General features: G+C 48.0%; 1 protein-coding gene and 1 long non-coding RNA gene across 2 annotated transcripts in view; one reads left to right on the top strand and one right to left on the bottom strand.

Moving 5' to 3' along the window:
* The first annotated feature begins 611 nt into the window (after positions 1 to 611).
* On the top strand, positions 612 to 4,140 carry LOC128401419 (uncharacterized). The gene is made up of 2 exons (XR_008327469.1): positions 612 to 1,327; positions 1,535 to 4,140. It is a non-coding gene; the product is annotated as an uncharacterized LOC128401419 (long non-coding RNA).
* TXNDC11 (thioredoxin domain containing 11) overlaps positions 3,894 to 23,688 on the bottom strand; it is a 39,276-nt gene continuing 19,481 nt past the window's right edge. Inside the window, 7 exon segments of the mRNA XM_053364436.1 lie at positions 3,894 to 4,836; positions 7,573 to 7,653; positions 11,087 to 11,196; positions 11,662 to 11,810; positions 13,755 to 14,514; positions 18,494 to 18,694; positions 22,014 to 22,126. Coding sequence (XP_053220411.1) covers positions 4,188 to 4,836; positions 7,573 to 7,653; positions 11,087 to 11,196; positions 11,662 to 11,810; positions 13,755 to 14,514; positions 18,494 to 18,694; positions 22,014 to 22,126 — 2,063 coding nt within the window. The 3' untranslated portion in view covers positions 3,894 to 4,187.

The following is a 23,688-nucleotide window of genomic DNA, read 5'->3' as shown; positions in this document are numbered from 1 at the left end:
TTCCAGCGAATAGTGCCACCCTTTTCCCCACGGGGCTCCTGGTTCTGGTCTACAGAGAGACTGGCAGCAGCTCTCCACTCTTATCAGCCCTTCCTGGAGCTCCTAGGCTGCCATCTTGAGTTATGTAGTCCTCTATCCTTTTGGTCCAGTTGACTCCACCTGCTTTTGTTCCCCTTCTAGAATTTGTTGCCAGCTGTGTTGCTTAGCAGTAGGAAAGGCATGTCGTGGAGAAGGAGAATAGGCAAGCAAGGGTGGGGGACGGCCCATCCTGGACCAGCTCCTCTGATTTTAGGCAACAGGTGCTTGGGCAGCCCAGGGTGTGATCCAAAGTCACTCGAGCAGAGGCCAACAGTCTCATTTTCAGCAGGCCTGCACTATTCCCTCACTCCTAGGACTCCTAGCTGCTTCTTGCCTGGGACAAGCTAACCGATAGAGTAGTACAGTGGATGCTCGGGTTGTGAACGTGATCCGTGTGGGATGCACGTTAGCAACCCGCAGCAGCGTGTCTGTGCACGCATGGGTTGCAATTCGGTGCTTCTGCACATGCACAATGCATGATTTAGCGCTTCTGCGCATGCGCAACTGCCGAAACCCGGAAGTAACCAGTTCCAGTACTTCTGGGTTCCGGCGGGTCCATAACCAGAAAAAACGCAACCTGAAGCGTCTGTAACCCGAGGCATGACTGTAATGCTTCTGAATGCCAGCTGCTGGGAGCCACTGGAGAAAAGAGTGCTCTTGCGCTCGGATCCTCCTTGCGGGCATCTGCTTGGCCACTATGAGAACAGGATGCTGGACTTATTTGGGCCATTGGCCTGATCCAGCAGGCTCTTCTTGTGTTCTTGAGCCAGTGTGGTGTAGTGGTTAAGAACGGTGGACTCGTAATCTGGTGAACCGGGTTCGCTTCCCCGCTCCTCCACATGCAGCTGCTGGGTGACCTTGGGCTAGTCACACTTCTCTGAAGTCTTTCAGCCCCACTCGCCTCACAGAGTGTTTGTTGTGGGGGAGGAAGGGAAAGGAGAATGTTAGCCGCTTTGAGACTCCTTCGGGTAGTGATAAAGCGGGATATCAGATGCAAACTCTTCTTCTTAACCTCTAGAGTGCTTCCATTGCCAGATCCCCTCCCAGTTTCTAAGTGTGCCAGCTGCCCTTCTGAACATTTGAGCAAATGTGTAGAATTGGGGCGCTGTTCTTGAACATGGCTCTTCTTTGTCCTCCCTGTCCAGATCAGTGATTGCTCAACAGGTGCATATTCTGCGAGTCCAATGCACAGCTGATGCCACATTGTAGGATTAGTGGAAGCGAGTGCTGCTCAGCTGACACTGCAAAGGTGCAGTTACAGAAAGGTAGCCGTGTTGGTCTGCCATAGTCAAAACAAAAAAATTTTTTCCTTCCAGTAGCACCTTAAAGACCAACTAAGTTAGTTCTTGGTATGAGCTTTCGTGTGCATGCACACGAAAGCTCATACCAAGACCTAACTTAGTTGGTCTTTAAGGTGCTACTGGAAGGAAAAAATTTTTTTGTTTAGACTGCAAAGGTGGTACAGCATGAGACTCTTAATATCTGGGTCGTGGGTTCAAGCCCCACGTTGGGCAAAAGATTCCTGCATTGCAGAGGGGTTAGACTGGATGACCCTTGGGGTCCCTTCAAATGCCACAATTCTATGTAGAAGAGTAAGAAGGCAGGACCCAGCTCTGGTGGCATTTTGTGCTCACTAGTACAGGGTTTCCAAAACTCCACACACCACGCCACTTGAAAACTGCTGGTTTTGGTGGACCGCTTAATGATTTTCTTGCCTGTTGCAGCAATTGCAGTGCGCTGCACTAGATGTTTTCCTAATTGTATTAGTGCTCTTATTTCTTGCACCGTATTTTATTGTATTACAATTGACGTTCCATTGAATTAAAACTGCGGTCCAATAAAATACAATGCGAGAAATATATAAAAAATGCAACAGAAATTCAGTTTTGACTATTTAATGCAGACCTGGTGCAGGTCGCTGGTGGGTCTGTGGGAAGCCTTGGAGGGAGAGTTCCTGATTCACACACCCCTGCTTTTAATGAAGGAGGACCTTGCGTAAGGGAGTTGGGACTTTCTGTACCCGAAGCCTTGGGAAGTCAAGCTAGACAGACCAGTAGAACATGGGAAGGGCGGCTGGAAGATGCTTTCGACAGTGTCTCTTTTTCCTAAGTCATCTTGGAGCCATGGGGCAGTCACGCCCATTGAGATTGACAGCAGAGGCCCTAAAATGCAGGCCCCTCTGTCAACTGGGGGCATGGCTGGACATTTCTGTTTCAGTTCTTATTTGTTGCATTTATATCCCTTTTTCTCCACGGAGCTTGGGGTGGTCCTCCATAGCTCTTCTGCTCCTCATTTAATTCCCCACAACAACCCTGTGAGGTAGGTTAGGCTGAGAGAGTGGCCCAAGGGTTCACCCAGCGAGCTTCCTGGCCGAGTGGGGATTCGAACCCTGGTCTCCCAGGTCACAGTCCAACACTCTAACCACTGTACCACCACTGGCTTTCACCCTCTTCAGTCCTGTACCTGAGAACTTCTCAGAATTATTTGTCCAGATGTTTTAGGTATGTGTTTGTCCTGGGGCTGATTATTTTAAGCTGGCTTTTGGTCCCTGCTGCTGGCATCCCATCTGCTTTGTTGCCTCTTTTAATTTATACTTTAACATTTTTGTGAACAGCTGGAGGAAGTTAATATCCCCCAATATAGAAAAATGCCAAAGAAAGTGCAAAGACAGCCCCGCTTCAAGATGCTAAAGGTCCATTTAATCCAGATTCCTGTCCCCAAGAATGGCCCCACCGGGTGTCTGCAAGAAATCTCACAAGCAGAGCACGGACACCCCTTTCCCCTCGTTGCCCCCCAACAACTGGTCACTGCTGGTGCCATTTAGCAGCCATGACTAATAGCCACTGCCTTCTCTCCATGCATTTGTCTTGTTCCCCCTTTAAAGCCACACTCTTACCTTGGAAGTCGAACAGGTTAGTTCCCAAATGTTTTGGCTCCCAAATGTTGCAAACCCGGAAGTGACACTTCTGGTTTGTGAACTATTTTTGGAAGCCAAACATCCGATGGGGTTTCCGATTGGCTGCAGGAGCTTCCGGCAGCCAATCGGAAGCCGTGCTTTGGTTTTCAAATGTTTTCTAAGTTGAATGGACTTCCGGAACGGATTCCGTTTGACTTCCAGGGTACGACTGTATAAGGCTGTGGCCATCACCACTCCTTCAGGCTGCAAATGCGACTTAGGGTCTTCTGCGAGGGAGCATTAACATATATGCACAGGTCCTGGTAAGCGGGGAGAAAGAAGGCTCCATCAACTTTGGGATCATATGCATGCTTGGAGCTTTGCAGACTCTGTTCCCAAAACCCAGGGTTGCCCAGAAAACCACTGCTTTTATACCAGATCTGTGAGTCAAGCAACAGGAAATTTAGAACAGCACAAGTTGTAAGAACCCTCCTCCCCAAATGATATGTAAGTTGCTAACATCTCCAAACCAGAAAACAGGTTTTGAGGAGGAGGTTGAGCTAGTTTTCTTTTCTGCCTTTTATTTTTCAAGATCTCAATGGACTGTGTATTAAGGGCAATTGTGTTTTTGTTTTAAACGTCAGTAAAATTATCAAATCCAAAAGCTTAGAAAAGGGACTGGGGGATGCCCCCCTTTTTTTGTAAAGTTGAATTTGCAGTGAAGGGGGGAATTGCATGCACTTTTTTAATCCTGTCAATTCTACAAACGAATTAGCAAAGGCGACCAATTTGGAAATTACCCAGGAAGCAGAAATCATAATTAATTTGAACTGTGGAGATAAACCTGATGCAGCCAAAAGGGGCTCTGGCTTGTAACTAAGGACAGCAGGGAGAAGAAGAGGAGCTTTTACACTGCCACCCTCCAACCAAATCGCTTTAATTTAGGTTAAATTGATACAAAAGCTATCAAATTAGTGCAATTGTAAAGTGCAAAGAGTCAGTCCCCAGACTGTTGTCAACATCGCAGGCTTCGTCTATCTGGTTCAGTGACTCATTATAAAAATATCCTTTGATTTTTATTTAGTCCAGCCCCCCACCCCCCACAAAAGTCTTTACAATGAAATTTCAATAAAGTTTCCATAAAGATGTTCTCAGTTGAGACTAAACTTGATTTGTGTGGGGTTCCTTCTGTGTGTGTCTTGCTTTACAAAAGCTATTCTGTCCAGTTTTCTTTGCTGTGCTCGGGAGCTATTCTGCCCTCGATCGTGTTGGCGTTCTGCTCTGCTTCGTGGAAAGTGTCCGGAGCTGGTTCAGCAGCCAAGCCAGCTTCTTCTACCACCTCCTCCTCCTTGGGAAGGCTGAACTCCGGCTCGGTTTTGGTCCCCAGTTCTCTCTCCACCGAAGCCACCAGCACTTTGAGTAGCGTGTTCTCGGTGAGGAGGTTTTCAGAGGCGTCAGCCAGCTCTTGCAGCTTCTCGGCCATGTCTTCCAGCTCCCGGGTCTTCTGCTCATACAGCCCCTGCAAATGTTCGCGCTGGCTCTGCAGGGCCCCGTGCTGCTTCCTCAGGATGCGTGTCTCCTGCTGGAGCCTCTGCCCCTCCCTCCTGGCTTCGGAGAGCTGGCCTTGGAGCTGAGCTTGCGCCTGGTGGAGGGCCTGGATCTCTGCTCGCAGCTTCTCCACCTCCCTCTGCAAGTGGGAGATGTGGCCTTGCTGGAGCATCGCCTCCCGCCGAAGGCAACCTTTGAGGCAGGGCTCCGGGCCGGACGCAGGGGAAGGCTGGCTGGAGTGGCAGAGGATGAATTTGAGGAGGTTGGGAAGGGTGACCGGGAATTCCGCAGGGAACTTCACACTTTGCTCCTTCCTGGGAAAAGTTTAAAGAGAAAATGGGTGAGATCTGCTACGAGGAAAGGGGCACATGGTTTGAACGCCAGGTTCCATCTGTGGCACTTCCAGTTTAAAAATTAGGCTCTGGGAACTCTGGTGCTGCTGTGGTTGGCTTTGGGGTGGTGGAATTGTTGATGGCAACAGTCCACCTCCCAAAGGGAGAGGTTGCAAAACAAGGGTTGCTTTAAAAAAACAACCACAAGCTCATCCTCCCCTTTGCCCTCAAAATGGTTCTTCCAGTGTGGAAGGGCCATTTTAGTTCAGATGTAACAGTGAGTTACAAGTCTCTGAGATATCCACATACCGGGAAGGAGGGTATAACACTAACAGCAGAGTTGCTGGAGGGACTGCAACCAGATAAAATACATAAGAAGCTCTTAGTGCTTCCAGTCGGGCAGGAATGTGTTGGACAGAAACTGCCTGCCCTGCTACGGAAGCCGCATCCTAGGATACGATTTGTCTTGTGCATGCTTCTAAGCACTGGGATCCAGGAGGGAGGTAAAAGTTGTGTGGCTCAAACATGCCACAACTGGAGCCTCTGGAAAATAGAGCTGGAATCGCCTTACCAAGAAGTCCACATACACAAAAACATTTTTCTAGATGGCTCACGTATCCACAGACACCTGTTTCAGATGTGCTGAGAAGCCCCTGCTTGATTGCTTTGTGGTGTTTCACATGGCAGGCAACCTGGCGCGCCGTCTCTTGTGCCAAGCTGGTTCCTCTGGGTGTTCTGGACTACAGTTCCCATCAGCTGTGCTGGGGGGGGAACTGTAGTCCAAAGGGGAATCAGCTTGGCAGTGCAATAAACTGGTACAGTATTTCCTTTAGAACTCTGTGATGGATACTAAACTTAGGACAGCTTAATCAAATTGCCTGCAGTATCTGCCCAGGCAGTTTCCATCCCAGAAGCAAGAAGGGCAAGAAATACTGGCTGTGCTCAGCAGCAGCAGCAGCAGGCTGGCTTGCGAAATCTCGCTTGCAAAAAGCTGCTGCGGGCTGCTGCTCCCCTCTTGCCTTGCCATGCTCTGTTCCCATGAAGTGAGAGGCTGGCAAGCTGAGGATCTTGGCCCTGACAAGCCCAGCCAGCGGCTTTTGCCCTTGCTTGAAGACGTCCCAGTTGCAACTTCATGGGTCACCTACTGTGAGCTTTGTTTTTCCTACAGGATTGAACTTCCCCTGACTCTGCAACCAGAGCAGGAAGAGAGAGAAAAACAACGCAGGGGCAAGAACATAAAACACGTTTGCGAAAGCAGTTGCGTGAACTTTGGACAAGCACGGTCCAAGCTGCACATCTGTTGAATCCCACATATACGTTATATATCCCTCTGGCTACATCAAACTTCCCCATGGAAATGAAATGAAATGTTCCTAATCGGCACAATGCTAGGTTTGCAGAAGCGCGCACTGACTCCATTACTGCAGACAACACAGAACGGACCTCTGGGGCTGTATATGAGCAAGAGCAAATGACATTGTCAGCTGCATCTTAGATGCAAGACACGAACTATCACTAAGAAGGTGGAGGGGGGGGAATCCAAAACAACTGCAGGCACAGGCCAGGGGACCTGTGGCTAACTGCATTCTTTCTCTTCCAAGGCAATAAAAGCAAAAGAATTAGATTAATTAACTTGTCATTGAACTAGAGCCAGCATTCCCAGCCCCCCTCGAGCACTCCAGATTACAGAGCAAGGAAGGGCACATGAGCAGCATGTCTATTTCTGCACGCGGAACAAGGGGGTAGCAGCGGGGTTTTGATCCTGCCGATGAAACTCTGCAGCCTTTGCTCAGAATTCCTCCGGGGAAAATAAAAATAGCGGCTAAAAGGCTGAGAGGTCCCTGCTTCAGACCTTCCCTCTGCTATGACAAGGTACCCTCAGGCAGCTGCTGAGTCTCTGACTCTGCTCCTCCTCCTGGGCAGAGCGACAAGAAGATAATACTGACCTACTTTGCAAGGGTGGTGGTGGTGATAAGGCTGTCTGGAATAAGGTCAACAGAGCTTTCTGAAATCTTCGTGGCTGAGCGCCAGGAGGAAAGCGGCGGTGGTGGAAATGGAGCCGCCTCGATTAGACTGGTTTGTTGCCTGTTTCAGGTTATGTATTGCAGGAATTTAAACCCAGGCTTCGCAAATGATTGCTTTCTGGTAGAGGCCTACATGGACTGAGCTCGGTGCTTTGTTTTTCCATTCAGCAAGGACTTCTAAGCAGGATCTGCTGAGAACTGGCACGAGGCCCGCCTCCCTGAATGGAAAGTTAACACAGCGTGCCTGTGGAAAGCCAAGAGAAGCCTTGACCGCTCTATTCTTTTTACAGCCAGGGTGGTTTGGGGCAGGGGATGCAATCTGTGCCCCATGGGCTGCATGCAGGCCTAATTTTTGAAAGCCCTTTGCAAGTGATTGGTTTAGACCAGTGGTGGCTGGTGCCCGCTGGGCAGAAGGCAGAGAGATTGACAACAGGTGGAGCCAATGAAAGGCAGAGTCAACTAATTCTTGTTGTCCGCTCAGCTACCTCCCTGCTGAGTTCTACAAAGGGAACTCAAAAGAGGAAGAGGAAGCTGGCAGGCAATGGCAACCCCTAGGGAGCCTCCACTGGCAAGCCACTGGTCAGGGTGGAGAGAGGAGAGAAGAGAGTGTCCCTGCTTTAAGGCAACTGTCAATATTGATGATACATTTTAACCTCAAAACACAGAAGAAAGAACCAGAAAAGGGGAAATTTACCGATCATGAGGGAAAAACAGAATGCTGGGTAGGCGGTCGGTCATGAATTCCCAGGGAAGGTCGTTCTGAGAAACATCAATCCTGTTATGAGAGCAAAACAAATACAAACACGCTGATTATAGAGGACCATAAACTCAGTGGCCAAGCACATACTTAAGCGTGAGCATCATGTTTATCACATTGACTTCCTGCATTACCGTTTTAACGTTCTGCTCCTGCAAGGTCATCCTTCTAGCAAGTATTTCTGCAGTGCTGAGAAGGGGAAGGCTAGGAGGAGGTCTCTCAGAGCAGTGACTCACACAGAGATACAGCAAGTGCTGCCTCCTATGAGTGGGGGTTTCGGGGCTCACCAGAACCTCGTTGTTGATTCTGATCTTGGAAACAGAGAAGTCAACCATGGTGCATGACAGGGGAAGCCCCTCTCTATTGGCAAACTTCAAAATGCCCTAAGGCAGGCATCCCCAACCTGCGGCCCTCCAGATGTTTTGGCCTACAACTCCCATGATCCCTAGCTAGCAGGACCAGTGGTCAGGGATGATGGGAACTGTAGTCCAAAACATCTGGAGGGCCGAAGGTTGGGGATGCCTGCCCTAAGGCATCTCAGTGTTAATTGGTTCCAAATTTACTCACTTGCCAACTGGTTATTAAGGATAAACGGTGCTCCATGCACCCTGAGAAGCCTTTGAAGATCTTAGGCCAGCTGCTAAGTGCCTTAAGGTGATAGTCTCTAAGGTGTATACACTTTTGCTGAATATTAAGTATGGGGATGGCTGCTGGCATGGGAATCCGATCCTGGCTGCCCAATTCCAGAAACTCAATAGTCTGGCATGTGGTCTAGGGTTTATCTGTCAACTACCTCAGCACTCAATAAAGGGGCTATGCTCAAACTGAGCCTGGCATTGGACACCAGGCAAGCTCATTTACATTAACTCTAACCTGTCCACACTTCACTGGAGGGTATATGAAACACATGGGTTTTATCAATGGTGGGTGTGTTTGGAACTCCACATTTGGCTCCACATTTTTTTCTATACTTGGCTAATTAGACAAACGATTCTGCCTGACGTTCCTCTCCACCTTTTCTCAGGAGACATTATTCCCCAGATACTGCAAACCATTAGTAATGATATGCTTAGCAGTGGTCAGACTGGAAATTGGAAGGAAGTGGGCAATCTTTCTTTTAAAACTTGGTACGAGACAGTCTGGCAATTAGCACTTGATGATTAGCTTACTCAAGAATGCAGGGAAGCCAAGGGAGTGGCTCTGATGGATATTTTTGTTCAGACTTGGTACCTGCTCATCTGTTACACAACTCAAGGGGTGGGGAACACCCCACCCCGGCCAAAACTTTCTGGAGGGGCATTCCTGCAACTTCATTGCCAGAATAGGGTGTAATACTACACTGCACTATGGTGACATAGAAGTTTCTCCTTTTTGTTGTTTCTTTTCTTGTTTAATTATGGGTTTTCTGTAAGCAGTTAACAAGTTAATAAATCAACAAACAAAATATGGATTCAGTTCTCCTGGCACACATTACTAGTCTAAAATAACGAATATGGTACACACGGCCAACAATCATCACCAGAAGAGTCAGAAAGATATTCTTAAAGATACTGTGGAAACTACGGGAAGAGATTAAACCTCAAGCTACGAAAAGATAGAATATGCTTCCTTCAAGGGCAAGCAAGAGAGGAGGCCCGGACGCAGATGGAAAGTTTGAGAAAGCAAAAATAAATGAATAAAATAAGAGAAGAGATAGATGGCCTTGTTATTTATCTTGGAAATAAGGTGGGTGAACAAGCAAAACTTGCCAGGTGGGGTGGGGGTTTGCAGATCATGCATTTAATTAACTGTTGAGCAGTTTCTTCAAAGGGCAGAGCTTAAAATATACATCTGTATAATCTGCCCAGCAATTGTCCTTGAGTCATGCTGATGCATCACACACACACACACACACACAGAGAGAGAGAGAGAGAGAGAGAGGAGGAGGAGGAGGAGGAGGAGGAGTTTGGATTTGATATCCCGCTTTATCACTACCCTAAGGAGTCTCAAAGCGGCTCACAATCTCCTTTCCCTTCCTCCCCCACAACAAACACTCTGTGAGGTAAATGAGGCTGAGAGACTTCAAAGAAGTGTGACTGGCCCAAGGTCACCCAGCCGCTGCATGTGGAGGAGCAGGGAAGCGAACCTGGTTCACCAGATTACGAGACTACCGCTCTTACCCACTACACCACACTGAAGAGTGTGTCAAGCCTGGAGAGCTACTCAGGGCTTGACACAGAAGAATCCCAGGGCCATCCTAAATGCAAGCTCTTGTACATGGAGACAATTGAACCAACTAAGAGTGAATTACCAATAACCTTTTAAATATCAGAGTGATTTCATAGGGCAGGGTGTATAGAAGGGAAGGAAATGTGTGCAGGCCGCACATGGAATAGGCCAAGCTTCACAGTGGCTGACAGAGACTGACCAAACACAGTTCAAGGTACCCAGGCACCTTTTTGCACCAGAAACTACTCTTCTTCCAACCCTCACTTGGAAAACAGACCAACACCACCAACTTCCACTTAGTGATTTGTTCAAGGCCTTGGGCACATTTCTCCAAAGCTTGGTTTGTTTTCCACTGCTCTTGGCTCTGTAACTTAGGAAGCATCTGGGTCAGGGTGACCAAAGAAACCAGGCTAAGGCTGCTGGGTTCAGGAATAATGCCAATCCGTAGTTACAACAAACTGTGGTTTCTAAGCCAATGAATCAAGGTTTGCTGACAAAAAACAAGGCAGCCATGGTAAGTCTGGTGGGCTGCATTTGCATGTTCAAACAGACCACGTCTGTCTAAGGACATCATGACTTAGTATTATGTGTGAATCAATCCAAGCACCAGCTTTTCTCATTGAACTATTGTTATTTGTGGGGCAGTTTCCTCTAGTTCAGCATCAGCATTTGAGCTTAAGCCTCTTGCTCCCACTTGCGTGTGCCCAGTAAAAATTGTTCAGTTCTTCCCTTTTTCAAAAACTAGGGATGTTACTCAGCTTAACTGGGGTCTTGTTTATGTTTGGCTTCCAGATAAAAAGCTAGAGGACAGCTGTAGAATTCTCTTTCTTCTCATGGATGTGTTTCATTCTGCAGTTTCGCTTTTTTGTACAGGCAGTGGCTTGGTAGACCCCCAAAAGCAGATGGGGCTGATGGAGGACTTCCCCAAGCCTGGAAATGGGGCTTTGTGGCTCTGCCTGGCTCCACATACCCAATAAAGACTCACAGAATAAAACACAATCCCCTAACTTGGGCAGCTGATCAAGACACGGAATGTCTGGTTTACACTTTGATTAAGAGCACACGCCAGCCTTTCCCAAGCTGGTGCCCTCCAGATGTTTTGGACTAAAGCTCCCATCGTCCCCAGGCTGGAGCTGATGGGAGTTGCAGCCTTAAACATCTGGAGGGTACCAGGTTGGGGAAGGCTGGCATACGAAGTCCCAAGAGTAACTTAATGTAATGGAAAGAAAGGAGAAAAACTCACCTCGCCACAAGGAAGTTATCAGCAGGCAGGATCCGAGCGAGCTGGATGAAGATGTGATTGAGAGACATGCAGAAGCCGCACCAAGGAGCATAGTAGACCAGCAAAATGTCCTGAGTTTGATGAAGGGAAGATTAGATGTTGTCGTTTTCTTTCACCGTGGCACCCCATCTCCCCACATTTTTGTTTACGGCATTGAGCTATGTTTACAAGGGCCCCTTTCTGGTTTTCCACTTGCGGACACAAACGCAGAAGGGAACTCCCCACTCCAACTCACAACAAAAGTTGTCAAGTTGGATGGGGGGGGAAATTAAAAATTAACCTTTTAGGGCTCTCAGGCTACCTCTGTTGTGGACCTAGAGCGGGGGTCTGGGGCAGCTAAGCTGTGCTAAGTAAGCCTTTCTTTGCACCATGCCAGGTCAGATGAGATGGGAATTGTTTTCCAATTGCGTTTTAGGACATCATCAAGGTGTGGCTGTTATTCCCCAGGACGTGGCCATGCCATTCAGATGCAAAACCAAGAATCAGCCATGGAGGCAGGCGGAGGCAACCGACCGCTGGAGCCTAGAGAGCCTTACCTTTTCGCTCCTCAACGTGACCTCATGGAAAGTATCGGTGAAAATTTCTCTAATGACATGTTGAGATCGAATGCGGCTGGGCCTCCTGTCGCCAACAAGGTGCCTTTTTAAAGGACTGTACAAAACGCTGTAGTTTTGAATGAAGGTTTCTAAAAAAAATAAAAGAGTCCACGTTCAGGAGGTTATTTTGAGCTTCTAGGCTTGACAACGTAACATGGAAGCAAGTTTTAGGTCTGAGAAGCATCTTGGCAGGATTATGTCTGTGGGCTGTTGCAGCAAAAAACAGAAATATCCCCCTCAACTGTTGTTAGGGTGGTGTTATATTTTGGGTTTCCACATGCATGGAATGTGGAAACCCAAAATGAGTAACGTCAGAATCTCAGTTTAACAACAACAAACCTAAGTATCTAGTCCTTAGGTTGTCAAGCAGAACATGTCCAATGCGCAGAAAACTGTGTCCGAGTCTCTAAGGTGAGCAGAGAACTGCATTTGATAGGGAAATCTCTCGTCGTGTCTGAGCATGCCCACGGATGTATTGCACGGCACACGGTAACAGCAGGGGCTCCTAAAAGTCAAGCATGCCGTTGGCAATGTAAGCTGTAATTTAGGGACAGATTTCTATCCCGCCTTCCTGTCCGGGGTTGGGAACCCTGCACCCCACCCCTACGAGGCATCTAGTACAATAAAAGGAAGTGGTGCAACGAAACAGATTTTCTGAAAGGCAACATTTCATGCAATGTTAAGAGCAGCCAAAACAGTGATGGCCAAACTTGGCCCTCCAGCTGTTTTGGGACTACAACTCCCATCATCCCTAGCTAACAGGAGCAGTGGTCAGGAATGATGGGAACTGTAGTCCCAAAACAGAGGGCCAAGTTCGGCCATCACTGAGCCAAAATAAAAGCACAAGAGAGATGGACAGTAGCTGTTGTGCACTGCACCAATGAGGAAAGAACTAAGTGGACCCTCCTGAAGGAATCAGTTCCAGAGCCTCAGCACCACCACCAGGAAGGCCCTTCCTTGTATGTCCACCCATCACGAAGTGAGATTCAGAGTAGGGTGGACAACCTGTTGGCCTCCAGATGATGCTGGACCCTCATGATCCTTTTCAACTCTATGATTCTATAACACCAGGAGTGGGGGGTGGACGGGCAGATTTCCCATCCCTGCCCCTGCCCTTTCCAACCCAGGTTTAGCAGGCTATATGCCTCTTTGGCTATTCAGGCAGCCTTCACAGGGTCTGCTTCACATGCCTGGCTGTTCTAAGAAAGCAGAACAGCCCCGGCAGTGATGTTGACCAAATAAAAGTTTGAAGAGCAAGAAAAAAATATCCTCCAGCAGGAAGGGAAGACCTCCACATGTCGAGATTCCTGCATTGCAGGGGGTTGGACTAGATGTCAGGTGCCAATGTTACCGTATTTTTTCCGTGTATAAGATGCCCCCTGTTTTGGGGGACTCCAAATTAAGAAAATGGGGGGAGATTGTCAAGAGTTGTAGAGTTGTTAATATTTTTTGGGAAGGATTGCCCAGACTTGCTGAGCTTTTTTTGGGGGGGGTTGCCGACAGTTGGGGAAAAGCCGCCAACCGCCTGCCCAATTACCGCAAGGGCAGCCAATCAACAACAGCCATTGCCCCGGCCACCAATCAAACACCCAAGAGCTGCTGACAATCTCCTGCTCGCGGCTGCAACCAATCGCCCGTCCACCCTCTGCACTATCCGTGTATAAGACGACCCCCAATTTTTAACATAATTTTTAAAGAAAAAACCTTGACTTATACACGGAAATATACGGTACTTGCTTTTCTGTGCTAGACCAAAAAACAAAAAAAGAGGTCTCTTATAGTACTTTTAACATCTAAGAATCACTGATTTCATCTTTTACTCATGGTTTTATATATCTGATGCCTTTTAAAAACCGTTAAAAGTGTCCTGGAATCAAATCTTGATGAGCAGTGGTGTTAGAAACGAAGCAGGAGAGGCCAAAAAGAAACCATTTTAAATCAGTAGTCCAATCTCCCTGCAAACTTGGGTCGTGCTTTTGGTAACAGTGACATCTGCACCCAAACTTTGAAATAATGAGGCGGTTGTACTGTACCTAGGTTAGATTTCAGCAGGGCCTGGTCCTGATCCAGGATATAGTGTGTCTCTTCCTTGAGGTCCACAATGGCAGCAAACTCCTTCACCGGAGTAGACCTTGATGCTCCCAGCCTCTCCGCGTACAACCAGAAGAGATTGGAATCCAGCAGGTATAGGTTCAAGGTCTTGTTAGTCCTGCAACTCAGGCCGGTCACGTAAGTGTCGCAGAGGGCGTTTTCTGGGATAAGACCGCTCCTGTCCTCAATGTGAGGAATAGAGCTTTGGGAATCGTCTTTCCATCTCTTCCCATGGGAAGCAAGAGCCAATTCCTCGGAGCCGGAGAAGCCCAGCGGGGTCCCGCTCACTGTCCTGCAGCACGCGGTGTAGTAACTGAAAGGGCTGTAAAAGCTGAGAAAGTTGCTGCACAAGGAATCCGTCTTGGACATCACTTGGAAAAAGGTCCTCTCCTTGAGGTAGAATGAGTCCAAGGCTGCTTCTATCTCCAAGAAGTTGCAGTGCAGGCCTCCCAGGCGGCTGGGCCGGACCCCCACGGTCTGGTTGATGCACAGCTCGCAGACGTTGTGGGTCCGGGTGATCGAGTGCCACTGGGGAGGCAGCACCACTGTGTTGCAGCAAGGGGACTTGGCGATGGAGATGGCTTCGGCCAGAGGGAGCCGGATGCCAGACGCTGAGGATGCTCCTCCTTGCAAATGCCCGGCACCCACTTCCCCTGCATGGCTTCTGTTGCAGCGCTTGTATTCCAAAGCCAATTCCGAGATCTAGGAGGAGTAAAGAAAGCCGTATGGACATTTCTCCTCGTCTTAACAGGCCACCGTTATAATATCAGGAGGAGGGAGGAAACCAAAGACAATTGGCAAAGTTATCGCTCTTTCCCTCTCAGTTTGTCCCTGGGAAAAACCCTGTGTTGCTATATTCTAGGATACACTCAAACGTCCCCACGGTTCTATGCTACAAGCAACCTAGAAAACACCCCATTATTCTCCCCATGGCTGTGCCTTCAATATCAATATTTACAAGTCCTTGGGAAGCTTCCAAGGAATCTCAGTATTTGAAAACCACCGACTTTGAGCAATCTCTGCAACAATGCACAGTTATTCGCTCAAAGGCTGTTCTGCTTCAAATTTCAAGCAACACCTCAGCCCAGAAGCAGAATCATAGAATCATAGAGTTGGAAGAGACCACAAGGGCCATCGAGTCCAACCCCCTGCCAAGCAGGAAACACCATCAGAGCACTCCTGACATATGGTTGTCAAGCCTCTGCTTAAAGACCTCCAAAGGAGGAGACTCCACCACACTCCTTGGCAGCAAATTCCACTGCCGAACAGCTCTTACTGTCAGGAAGTTCTTCCTAATGTTTAGGTGGAATCTTCTTTCTTGTAGTTTGGATCCATTGCTCCATGTCCGCTTCTCTGGAGCAGCAGAAAACAACCTTTCTCCCTCCTCTATGTGACATCCTTTTATATATTTGAACATGGCTATCATATCACCCCTTAACCTCCTCTTCTCCAGGCTAAACATGCCCAGCTCCCTTAGCCGTTCCTCATAATGCATCGTTTCCAGGCCTTTGACCATTTTGGTTGCCCTCCTCTGGACACGTTCCAGTTTGTCAGTGTCCTTCTTGAACTGTGGCGCCCAGAACTGGACACAGTACTCCAGCTGAGGTCTGACCAGAGCAGAATACAGCGGCACTATTACTTCCCTTGATCTAGATGCTATACTCCTATTGATGCAGCCCAGAAGGCAGGACACACTTTGGTAAGAGTAAATAGCATCAGCTGACCCAGGCAAGTGAGCTAACGTGTATATTACAGGCAAAGCTCCAGTCTTGCCCGCTCCAAAAGTAGTTTTAGGGCTACTTAAATAATTAGCCACCTGCCCCATTTAAGTGTTTGTATGTGTTTTTTTAAAGAAAGAATACTGAATTCCAGGGCTGAGCTGAAGAACGGTCACACAGAGACCAGAAAAATCTCTATACCCTTTAGGTCACAATGCAAAGTGATTTCTGTCTACTTCTCTGAGCTTGTCAGTTCCAAAGCTGTTTGATCCTGCTCGTATTTAAAGGTTTGTTGTTAAAAATAAAAAATACAGGCAAAGACCCGAAGAGCTCCTTTAGGCACACCCAGTGGGGTGTCTGCCCTGTATACCTGAACATCAGACCACCCTTTCCATCCTGAGCGGGCGCTACCTGGGAGGAGGGCTGCTGGCAAAATGCAAGCCCCAACGAATGACGATGTGATGCCCGTCTCTTTGCTCACTCTCAATCCCAAGCAAGAGGTGCTGCTGCTGTGCCACGAGGCAAGGGCTGGGTGATGCGCAAGCAGCATGTTGCCACATGCTGCTGGGTTTGAGAACGAGAAAGCAAAAGGAAGATATTGGGTGGCGTCTCTTATGGCATTTAGTTTGGCCCAGATGAAGCTGGTGCTGTGAAACAAGGAGGGATGGCAGAGCAACAATTCCAAGACGGCCTGTGCAGAGGGATGTGCAGGACCTTCTGAGCTGTGCTGGCAGAGATGCTGGAACGGAGAGTTTCTTGCCATGCGGCCGCCCGGGAAGCAAAGCTCTCCCCAAGCGGGAAGGAAAATCACAAAGCAACCCTTACTGTAAACAAATTACATAAGAGGCCCCCTGAAAGCGAAAGGAAGCTTTGCAAGGCAGCTGGAGTCATCTCTGGCCAGGAGAAGCACTTGGGATTTTCAAGAACAGGATGAGGCTGGGGCAGGTTTTGTTTTTTAAAGTGGTTTTTTTGTTTGTTTGCAGATGCTTACGTTACTCCCCACATTTGCACGTGGCAGGGAAGAGGAACTTGTGGCCCTCCAGAAGCTGAGGGATGATGGGAAATGTAGGCAAACAACTGTCTGGAGGGTCACCATCCTGGGGAAACAGGGCGAAACATCCTGTGAAATTATGTAAACTTGCTGTGCATCTGAGGCAGACAGGCAAAGATGCACATTTTCTGCTTGGCTTGTCAATAGCTTCTCACCTGGAGGGAGCTACGTCTGCCTCCAAGCAACCCAGGAAGGCAGGCTGTTCCTCTGCTTGTTCGTTCCAGGCTATTGATGTGCCAGAATTGATTTCTGGAGGTGTCTGAGGGCAGGCTGGCTAATAACTATTCTGCTTACACCTCACCTTTCCTCCAAGGAGCTCAAGGTGCCTCAGTTAAAAAGCACACACAGAGAGAAGAACACACAACTGCCCTCACTTTGCCCTGCTTATGCAGAGGCTGAGTAAGGACCTCCAGAAGATAGGCAGGCCGTTATCTCTAACCTGCCCTGACAGCTTCATTCCTCTCTCCCTCAGTTCAGAAAGCCAATTAAACCAGCTTCAGCGTCAGCAATGCTTAAGGCAGCGCAGGAGCGAGCAGAGGGTGGAAATGGAAGCAAGGAATGCAGGAGACCTTGTTCCGATTCCGAGGCTGACCTGCTGTGAGTTATTTGCAAATCCGTTAACCTTTCCATCCCTGCCTCCCAAAACAACATGCTTATTGCTCTTCCTTTGCCCTGCAAGAGGGCAACGCGAAGGAATTTGCTTTGGGGTCAGCCGTTATTAAATGTCTGTGGCCAAAATCGCTTGACTCCTCTGAAGGTGATAAGCAGTGGCTTACCTTTGACCACAGCAAAGCAAAGAAAAACTTGTGTGTGTTGAAGTTCACCAATACCCTAAGTGTATTTGCTTTGGTTTCCTCCTGCTGAATGAGAACAGTCTCTTGCCTCCAGATAAAGCTTTGCCCAGAATCTCCTACACCAGTTTCATAGGGATACCCTACCCCCAAACACACACCAATGCCTTCTTTTGCAGGTTGGCCCCACTGAGAAAGACACAACTTTTCTTCCAGCTACATTTAGAAAGAGAGATAAGCTATCAGAGCAAGGACTGGTTCAGGGCACTATCTGAACTCTTTGAACTAGGGGCCTGAAGCTCGCGCAGAGTCCCATTTTCTACCTGAGCAAGCCTGCCTACATATGAGCAAACGATACCCCAGTGACTCTTTCATTGCACATGAGCATTCAGAGCTGCCTTGTGCCGAGTCAGGTGAGGCATCTCTCGAGCCCAGTCTTGCCTCTTCTGATGCACAGTAGCACTTTGGCACTATAAACAGGTAAGCATCACTCCCATCACTTGACCCTTTTAAACAGGAGGTGCATCTTAAACGCAGGCTCCTCCTCACTCCATTCTATCTGTCATAACCTTATTGGGAGGGGGGGGCAGTTCCAAGCTGGCATGCCAGATCTTCAAAGCTTTGTGGACTGACAAAAAAGAAAGCACTGCTTCACACAATTACCGTATTTTTTGCTCTATAAGACTCACTTTCCCCCTCCTAAAAAGTAAGGGGAAATGTATGTGAGTCTTATGGAGCGAACGCAGGCTGTGCAGCTATCCCAGAAGCCAGAACAGGAAGAGGGATTGCTGCTTTCGCTGCGCAGCAATCCCTCTTGCTGTTCTGGCTTCTGAGATTCAGAATATTTTTTTCCTCCTCCAAAAACTAGGTGCTTCTTATGGTCTGGTGCATCTTATAGAGAGAAAAATACGGTAAATTATGGAATTTGCTCCCAAAATAGGTAGTGAGGGTCATCAATTTAAAAGAGAATTAGCAAATTCACAGAAAAGGCTCCGAATGGCTACTAGCCACAATGGCTACGTTCTCCGAATGCTGGGTGCTGTGGCTCCCAGGTCCTGCTTTTAAGTCTTCCATAGCTATCTGGCTGGACACTGATCCAGCAGGGTCCTCCTTACGCTCACCTCATCTACAAGGGGATGACTTTCCGCTAAGGGGTCAAAAGGAAGAAACAGGAAGAGTGCCGGTCCCTTCTTCAGCTCGTTGTTCAGCAAAAGACTTTTCCCCCCATGGGGTCTCAGCCAGCGGATGAAGGTCTCGCGATTCTCCAGGGCCCACTTCCAAACATTTTCCGCTGTGTAGTTCATCGCTTCGTGTGGATAGAGCTGGAAAGAGGGAGAAGAGAACTCTCAGCATTTGTTATCAATTAGGGCAAGTTAAAACTTGGTCATCCCTTAAGGAATGGCAGACTGACAGGGACCCATCGCACAATATGGTGGGAAAACGAGGCAGTTATGGACGGCACCCGTTCCCACATTCTTTGCTGCTTTAACTGTTTGGTCTTTGGCTGAAGAGACACTGGGAAAACTCCAAGAACAGACGCAGAACAAGCTGAGCCAAGTCACTACATAGGAAGCAGCCCTTGGGAGGAAGTTCTTCCCCTACTGGCCACACACCCTGCTAGGCAATCCTCTGAGGGCCACATGTCAGTGGTGTGTGGGGCCAGAAACAAAAGCAGTTAGGACAATAAATATTGGCTCACTCACACACAGCTCTCTATCTTGGCAAGCAAGGAGCATTATCAGGGTTCAAAAGCACACTCTAGCTGGGCAGAAATCCTCAGGGAGAGTGCAAAGTAGGTTCGGTGAGAGGTGTGACCAAGGGCCATACAGAGAGGGCTGCATTCAGCCCCTGGGCCTGAGGTTCCTCATCCCTCTTATAACTCAAGGAATTGGTAGGAAGTAAAGCTGTTGAAGTAAAGCGGCTGATGTCTGATGCACAGCTGCAGAGTGGAAAGAGCAGACAGAACTGTTCCCCCCACTCAGAGATACATTTTTGGTTTTGCTCAAGTCTGAGCAACAATTCATTCCTAAGATTGGTAAGGTAAAGGTAAAGGGACCCCTGACCATTAGGCTAGTCATGGCCGACTCTGGGGTTGCGGCGCTCATCTTGCTTTAGTGGCCGAGGGAGCTGGCGTACAGCTTCCGGGTCATGTGGCCAGCATGACTAAGCCGCTTCTGGCGAACCAGAGCAGCATACGGAAATGCCGTTTACCTTCCCGCCGGAGCGGTACCTATTTATCTACTTGCACTTTGATGTGCTTTTGAACTGCTAGGTTGGCAGGAGCAGGGACTGAGAAACGGGAACTCACCCCGTCATGGGGATTCGAACCGCTGACCTTCTGATCGGCAAGTCCTAGGCTCTGTGGTTTAACCCACAGCGCCACCCGCGTCCCCTAGGATTGGAAGGGAGGGTAAATCTTGTGCCAACACTGCAATCTTTTAGCTGCTCGGCAAAAGCATGTTTACCCATCCAGGGATTTTAGCAGATTTTAGTTTCAGCAAATGTCAATCTGCTACACGATTCTTTTATCTGCTCCTTTTACCATTGCTTGTGTTTTATTCTATTGATTCAATAAATGTATAGAAATGTTTTAATGTTTTTTTTTGGGGGGGGGAAATGACAGGGCTGTGCATTTGGATATTCCGCCATCTGTGTATGAATCTATATATCTATATGGAGGGACCATTTTCTCATGACATGATTTAGGATACTCTTTCAACCACACAGGCTATGAAGCCACTGAAATGTCTCTGCATGTTATTAATGTGATCCCGAAGACACGGTAAATTTCGTTTCCTAAAACTGCACGTGATGCTTCAGTGTTGCTTCACTAAAAAAGGTGCCTTGAATGCACTTGGATGGGCTGCCTTCTGAGAGGTTGGATTTAAGAGCCCACATCCTTGGAATCAGCAGGCATCCCTCTGTTTTATAAAGTTTATGTTAGCGTGGATCTTCCTTCCCACCCAGCCCAGCTTGAGCAAGCCTGGAGATAAAGGAGAGAGGACGAAAGGCTGGGGAGCGAAATGCACTCAAGGAGTTTGCTCATGACACATAAACATTTCAGCAACATGGGATTTTGCTTACCTGAAATTAAAGGCGGGGGAGGGGGCGGGAGAAAACTACACACACACATACAGTGCTGTACCATCTTCCAGATGGTTCACTAAATTATTTGGCATAAAAGGAGAAAACTGTCTCAGTAGCTCCAAACACGAAACAAATGCTGACCTTGGCCACTGTTACATAAGTAAGCTAATTTCCTTTATTAGACTCTCCTCCCCCTCCATGCACTAGGTTTTTGGATTACCCATTGTTCTGAGCCCTGGAGTATCTGCCTGCCAATGCAACCTCAGATAACTGCCTATGTGCCTGACTGTCGCACCTCTGCTTTATAAGATGGCCCTGCTCTGCAACCTCCTTGAGTGGCTTGGCTTGGCTGGAATGGATTCTTGAATGGTGATAATGTCTCTTACTTGCCTGGATGTAGGATGGAGAGATGTGTGTGCATGCGCATCATCACCATCGTTAACAGTAACAACAACAACAACAACCTGCCTTTCACCCTAAGGTCTTAAGCAGGTTACAAGCAAAATAAACATGTTAAAATTACAGAAATAAACTATGCTGAAACCTGGCAAAATTGACCGGGGAAATCAGAAACCAGGAAGAGAAGAACTTTAAGAAGTAATGGGGGGGAAATTTACAATGTATTTAAGAGAACACTGTAAACACTGTAAACAACTAAAAACTACAAGCAGAATTTGAATAATGCTTGTAACGTACTAAAAACTATGGTAAAAATGGATTATTATTAAAAATAGAGAGAAAAAGGTGAAGCAGTTGAAAAAAGATTGATAATGGTAACCATGGAAAGGCAGAGGGGAGTCAAAGGATTCAGGGAATTCTATCTAAATGATGATGGTGATGTTTAATGTTTGAATTTAAATTTGCACTGTAAAACTTAATAAAAAGGATTGGACAAATTTTTTTTACAGAAATAAGGTAGGTCTGAAAAAATATACATTTCAGATGTCAAAAGCCAGAGTCAAGGACTGGGTCCTCAGCGTTGGCCAAGAGCTGTCTAAGGAAGGAGCCAGGCGCACTTCTGTGGGAAGGGAGTTCCACAACTTAGGGGCCAACACAGAGAAGGCCCTCTCCCAAGCCTCCAACCCCCCCAAGCGACTGAAGGCTGTGGAACAACCAAGAGGGACCCCTCTGCCATCTTTGCACCTGGGAGGATATGTAGGGAGGGAATTGAATGTCATTCAGGAATTTGGAGGCTGAGTTATTTAGGGCTTTAAACACTAATGTGAGCACCTTAAATTGGGCCCAGAAACGAACTGGCAACCGGCGCAGCTGTTTTAAAGCAGGGGTTATATGAGAGCTGAAGGGAGCCCCGGCCACTAATCCAGCTGCTGCATTTTAGATACAGATTCTTCTAACTTTTGCTTGGCTGGAATGGAGCCTGGTGTACAAAGGGAAGAGTTACATCCACTGCTCCACCCACTTTTGCAACTGGCCCCACCCACCATCGGAATGTGGCCCCCAGAAGGTTGCACACTAGTAAATGTGGACCAAAATGGGCTCCCCAGCCCTGGTGCAGGCGACGCAGGTGTGCAAACGTGAAAATGCACTACTCACAAGAGAGGCGTTCACGTGTCTGTGCAAGTAGACGCTGCCTGAGCTGGTCAGTGGGACTTCCTTTGCGATCAGCTTGTCTGTGATCACTCCGAAGTGGATCGTTCCAAGGTAATCTGAAAGCACATGTTACAAGCCTTGAGGAAAGAAAGGAAAGAGGCCCGGCCGCCATAACTACACAGCCTCCTTCTCTTCCACAGCTGGAAGAGAAGACTCTGAAAAACAAGCAAGCATACACACACACACACACACACACACACACACACACAGAGCTCAGCTCAGCTTTCCTGGTGTTTTACACAGGAAATACAAGCAATATCCTCTTATTAATCCGCACTTTCCACCTGTGGGCAGAATGCTTCAGGGTTAAAATCCTACCTCAACTTGCGTTTTAAGAAAAAGAGCGATTATACAACAGGATTTCGGCTGAAAAACACACTGCAATACAGATAATGAAATAAAAGATCCTCCATGTGAGAAAACAAGAGAGGAGTTGGAGCAGCACTTTTGGATTCTTTAGGCCTTAAGGAGGGGGAAAAACTCCTCCCAGAGCTGGAGTTTTCCTCCTTCATTCTTCACATCCAGGACCTGAAGGAGGGGAAAGGGGTCTGTGACAACATTGAAGAGTAAAGCTCTCCTCAGAATTAATAAAAATAAGGTGTTAACAGGAGGGACTGACGCAGGCGGTATAAGACAAAGGCTCTCTCCACCATGTGCACGGCTGTGTCCTTTGTGGTGGTGATCTTGTTTCAAATGAGTCATGCGCTCAATGAGTTTCAACGGGTGGAAATATTGTGGGCGAAATTAAAAGGTGCCAATATGGCAAGCAGCCCACCAGCTCTGCTGTTCCAGAGGCAGTAAAGAAAAGCAAGCGGAACCCAGTCCCTTTCCACGTGCCACCAAATTGGTCCCTGCCACCCACAGCTCTGCCCTGGCCCATCATTTAGAAATTGATGCGTGAGCAATTGCCCTCAAACAAAATGATGCTTAAGAGCATGGGTAGGCAAACTAAGGCCCGGGGGCCGGATCCAGCCCAATCCCCTTCTAAATCCGACCCGCGGACGGTCCGGGAATCAGCGTGTTTTTACATGAGTAGAATGTGTCCTTTTATTTAAAATGCATCTCTGGGTTATTTGTGGGGCACAGGACTTCGTTCATTCCCCCCCCCAAGATATAGTCCTGACCCCCACAAGGTCTGAGGGACAGTGGACCAGCCCCCTGCTGAAAAAGTTTGCTGACCCCTGCTTAAGAGCATCGCGTTCATTCCTCAATGCTCTTCCTCTCCTCTCTCACCAAATATCTTTGCCTGCCTGGAAAGCGCCCTTGAACCCCTTCTGGTCCGAATGGAAGATAAGGGTGTATAGAAACAAGCCTGCTGTACAAAGGGAAGATTTACATCAATTGCTCCACCCAATTTTGCCTCTGGCCCCGCCTTTCCCTGGCATGTGGCCCTCGGAAGATTGCCCAGGTTGAAAAAGGATCCCTGGTCTGTAATCTCCAGGGTTTTCTTGGTGGGCAGTTCCTTTTAAAAGGAGGCTGCTGGACTTTAAATGATAGAAGCTTTCTAAGCAATTAGATGCGTCTTGGCTCAGGGGAGGGGGGGGGGAACGCAAGCCTTTTAATGTTTTTCACCATGTGGCTGATGAAACATCGCAGCAATTCCACATTGAGCCAGACA

Source organism: Podarcis raffonei, chromosome 14 (genome assembly GCF_027172205.1).
Source record: "Podarcis raffonei isolate rPodRaf1 chromosome 14, rPodRaf1.pri, whole genome shotgun sequence".
NCBI classification, from domain to species: domain Eukaryota; kingdom Metazoa; phylum Chordata; class Lepidosauria; order Squamata; family Lacertidae; genus Podarcis; species Podarcis raffonei.
The sequence above is the reverse complement of the archived record's forward strand: the minus strand, read 5'-3'. Positions and strand labels throughout refer to the sequence as shown.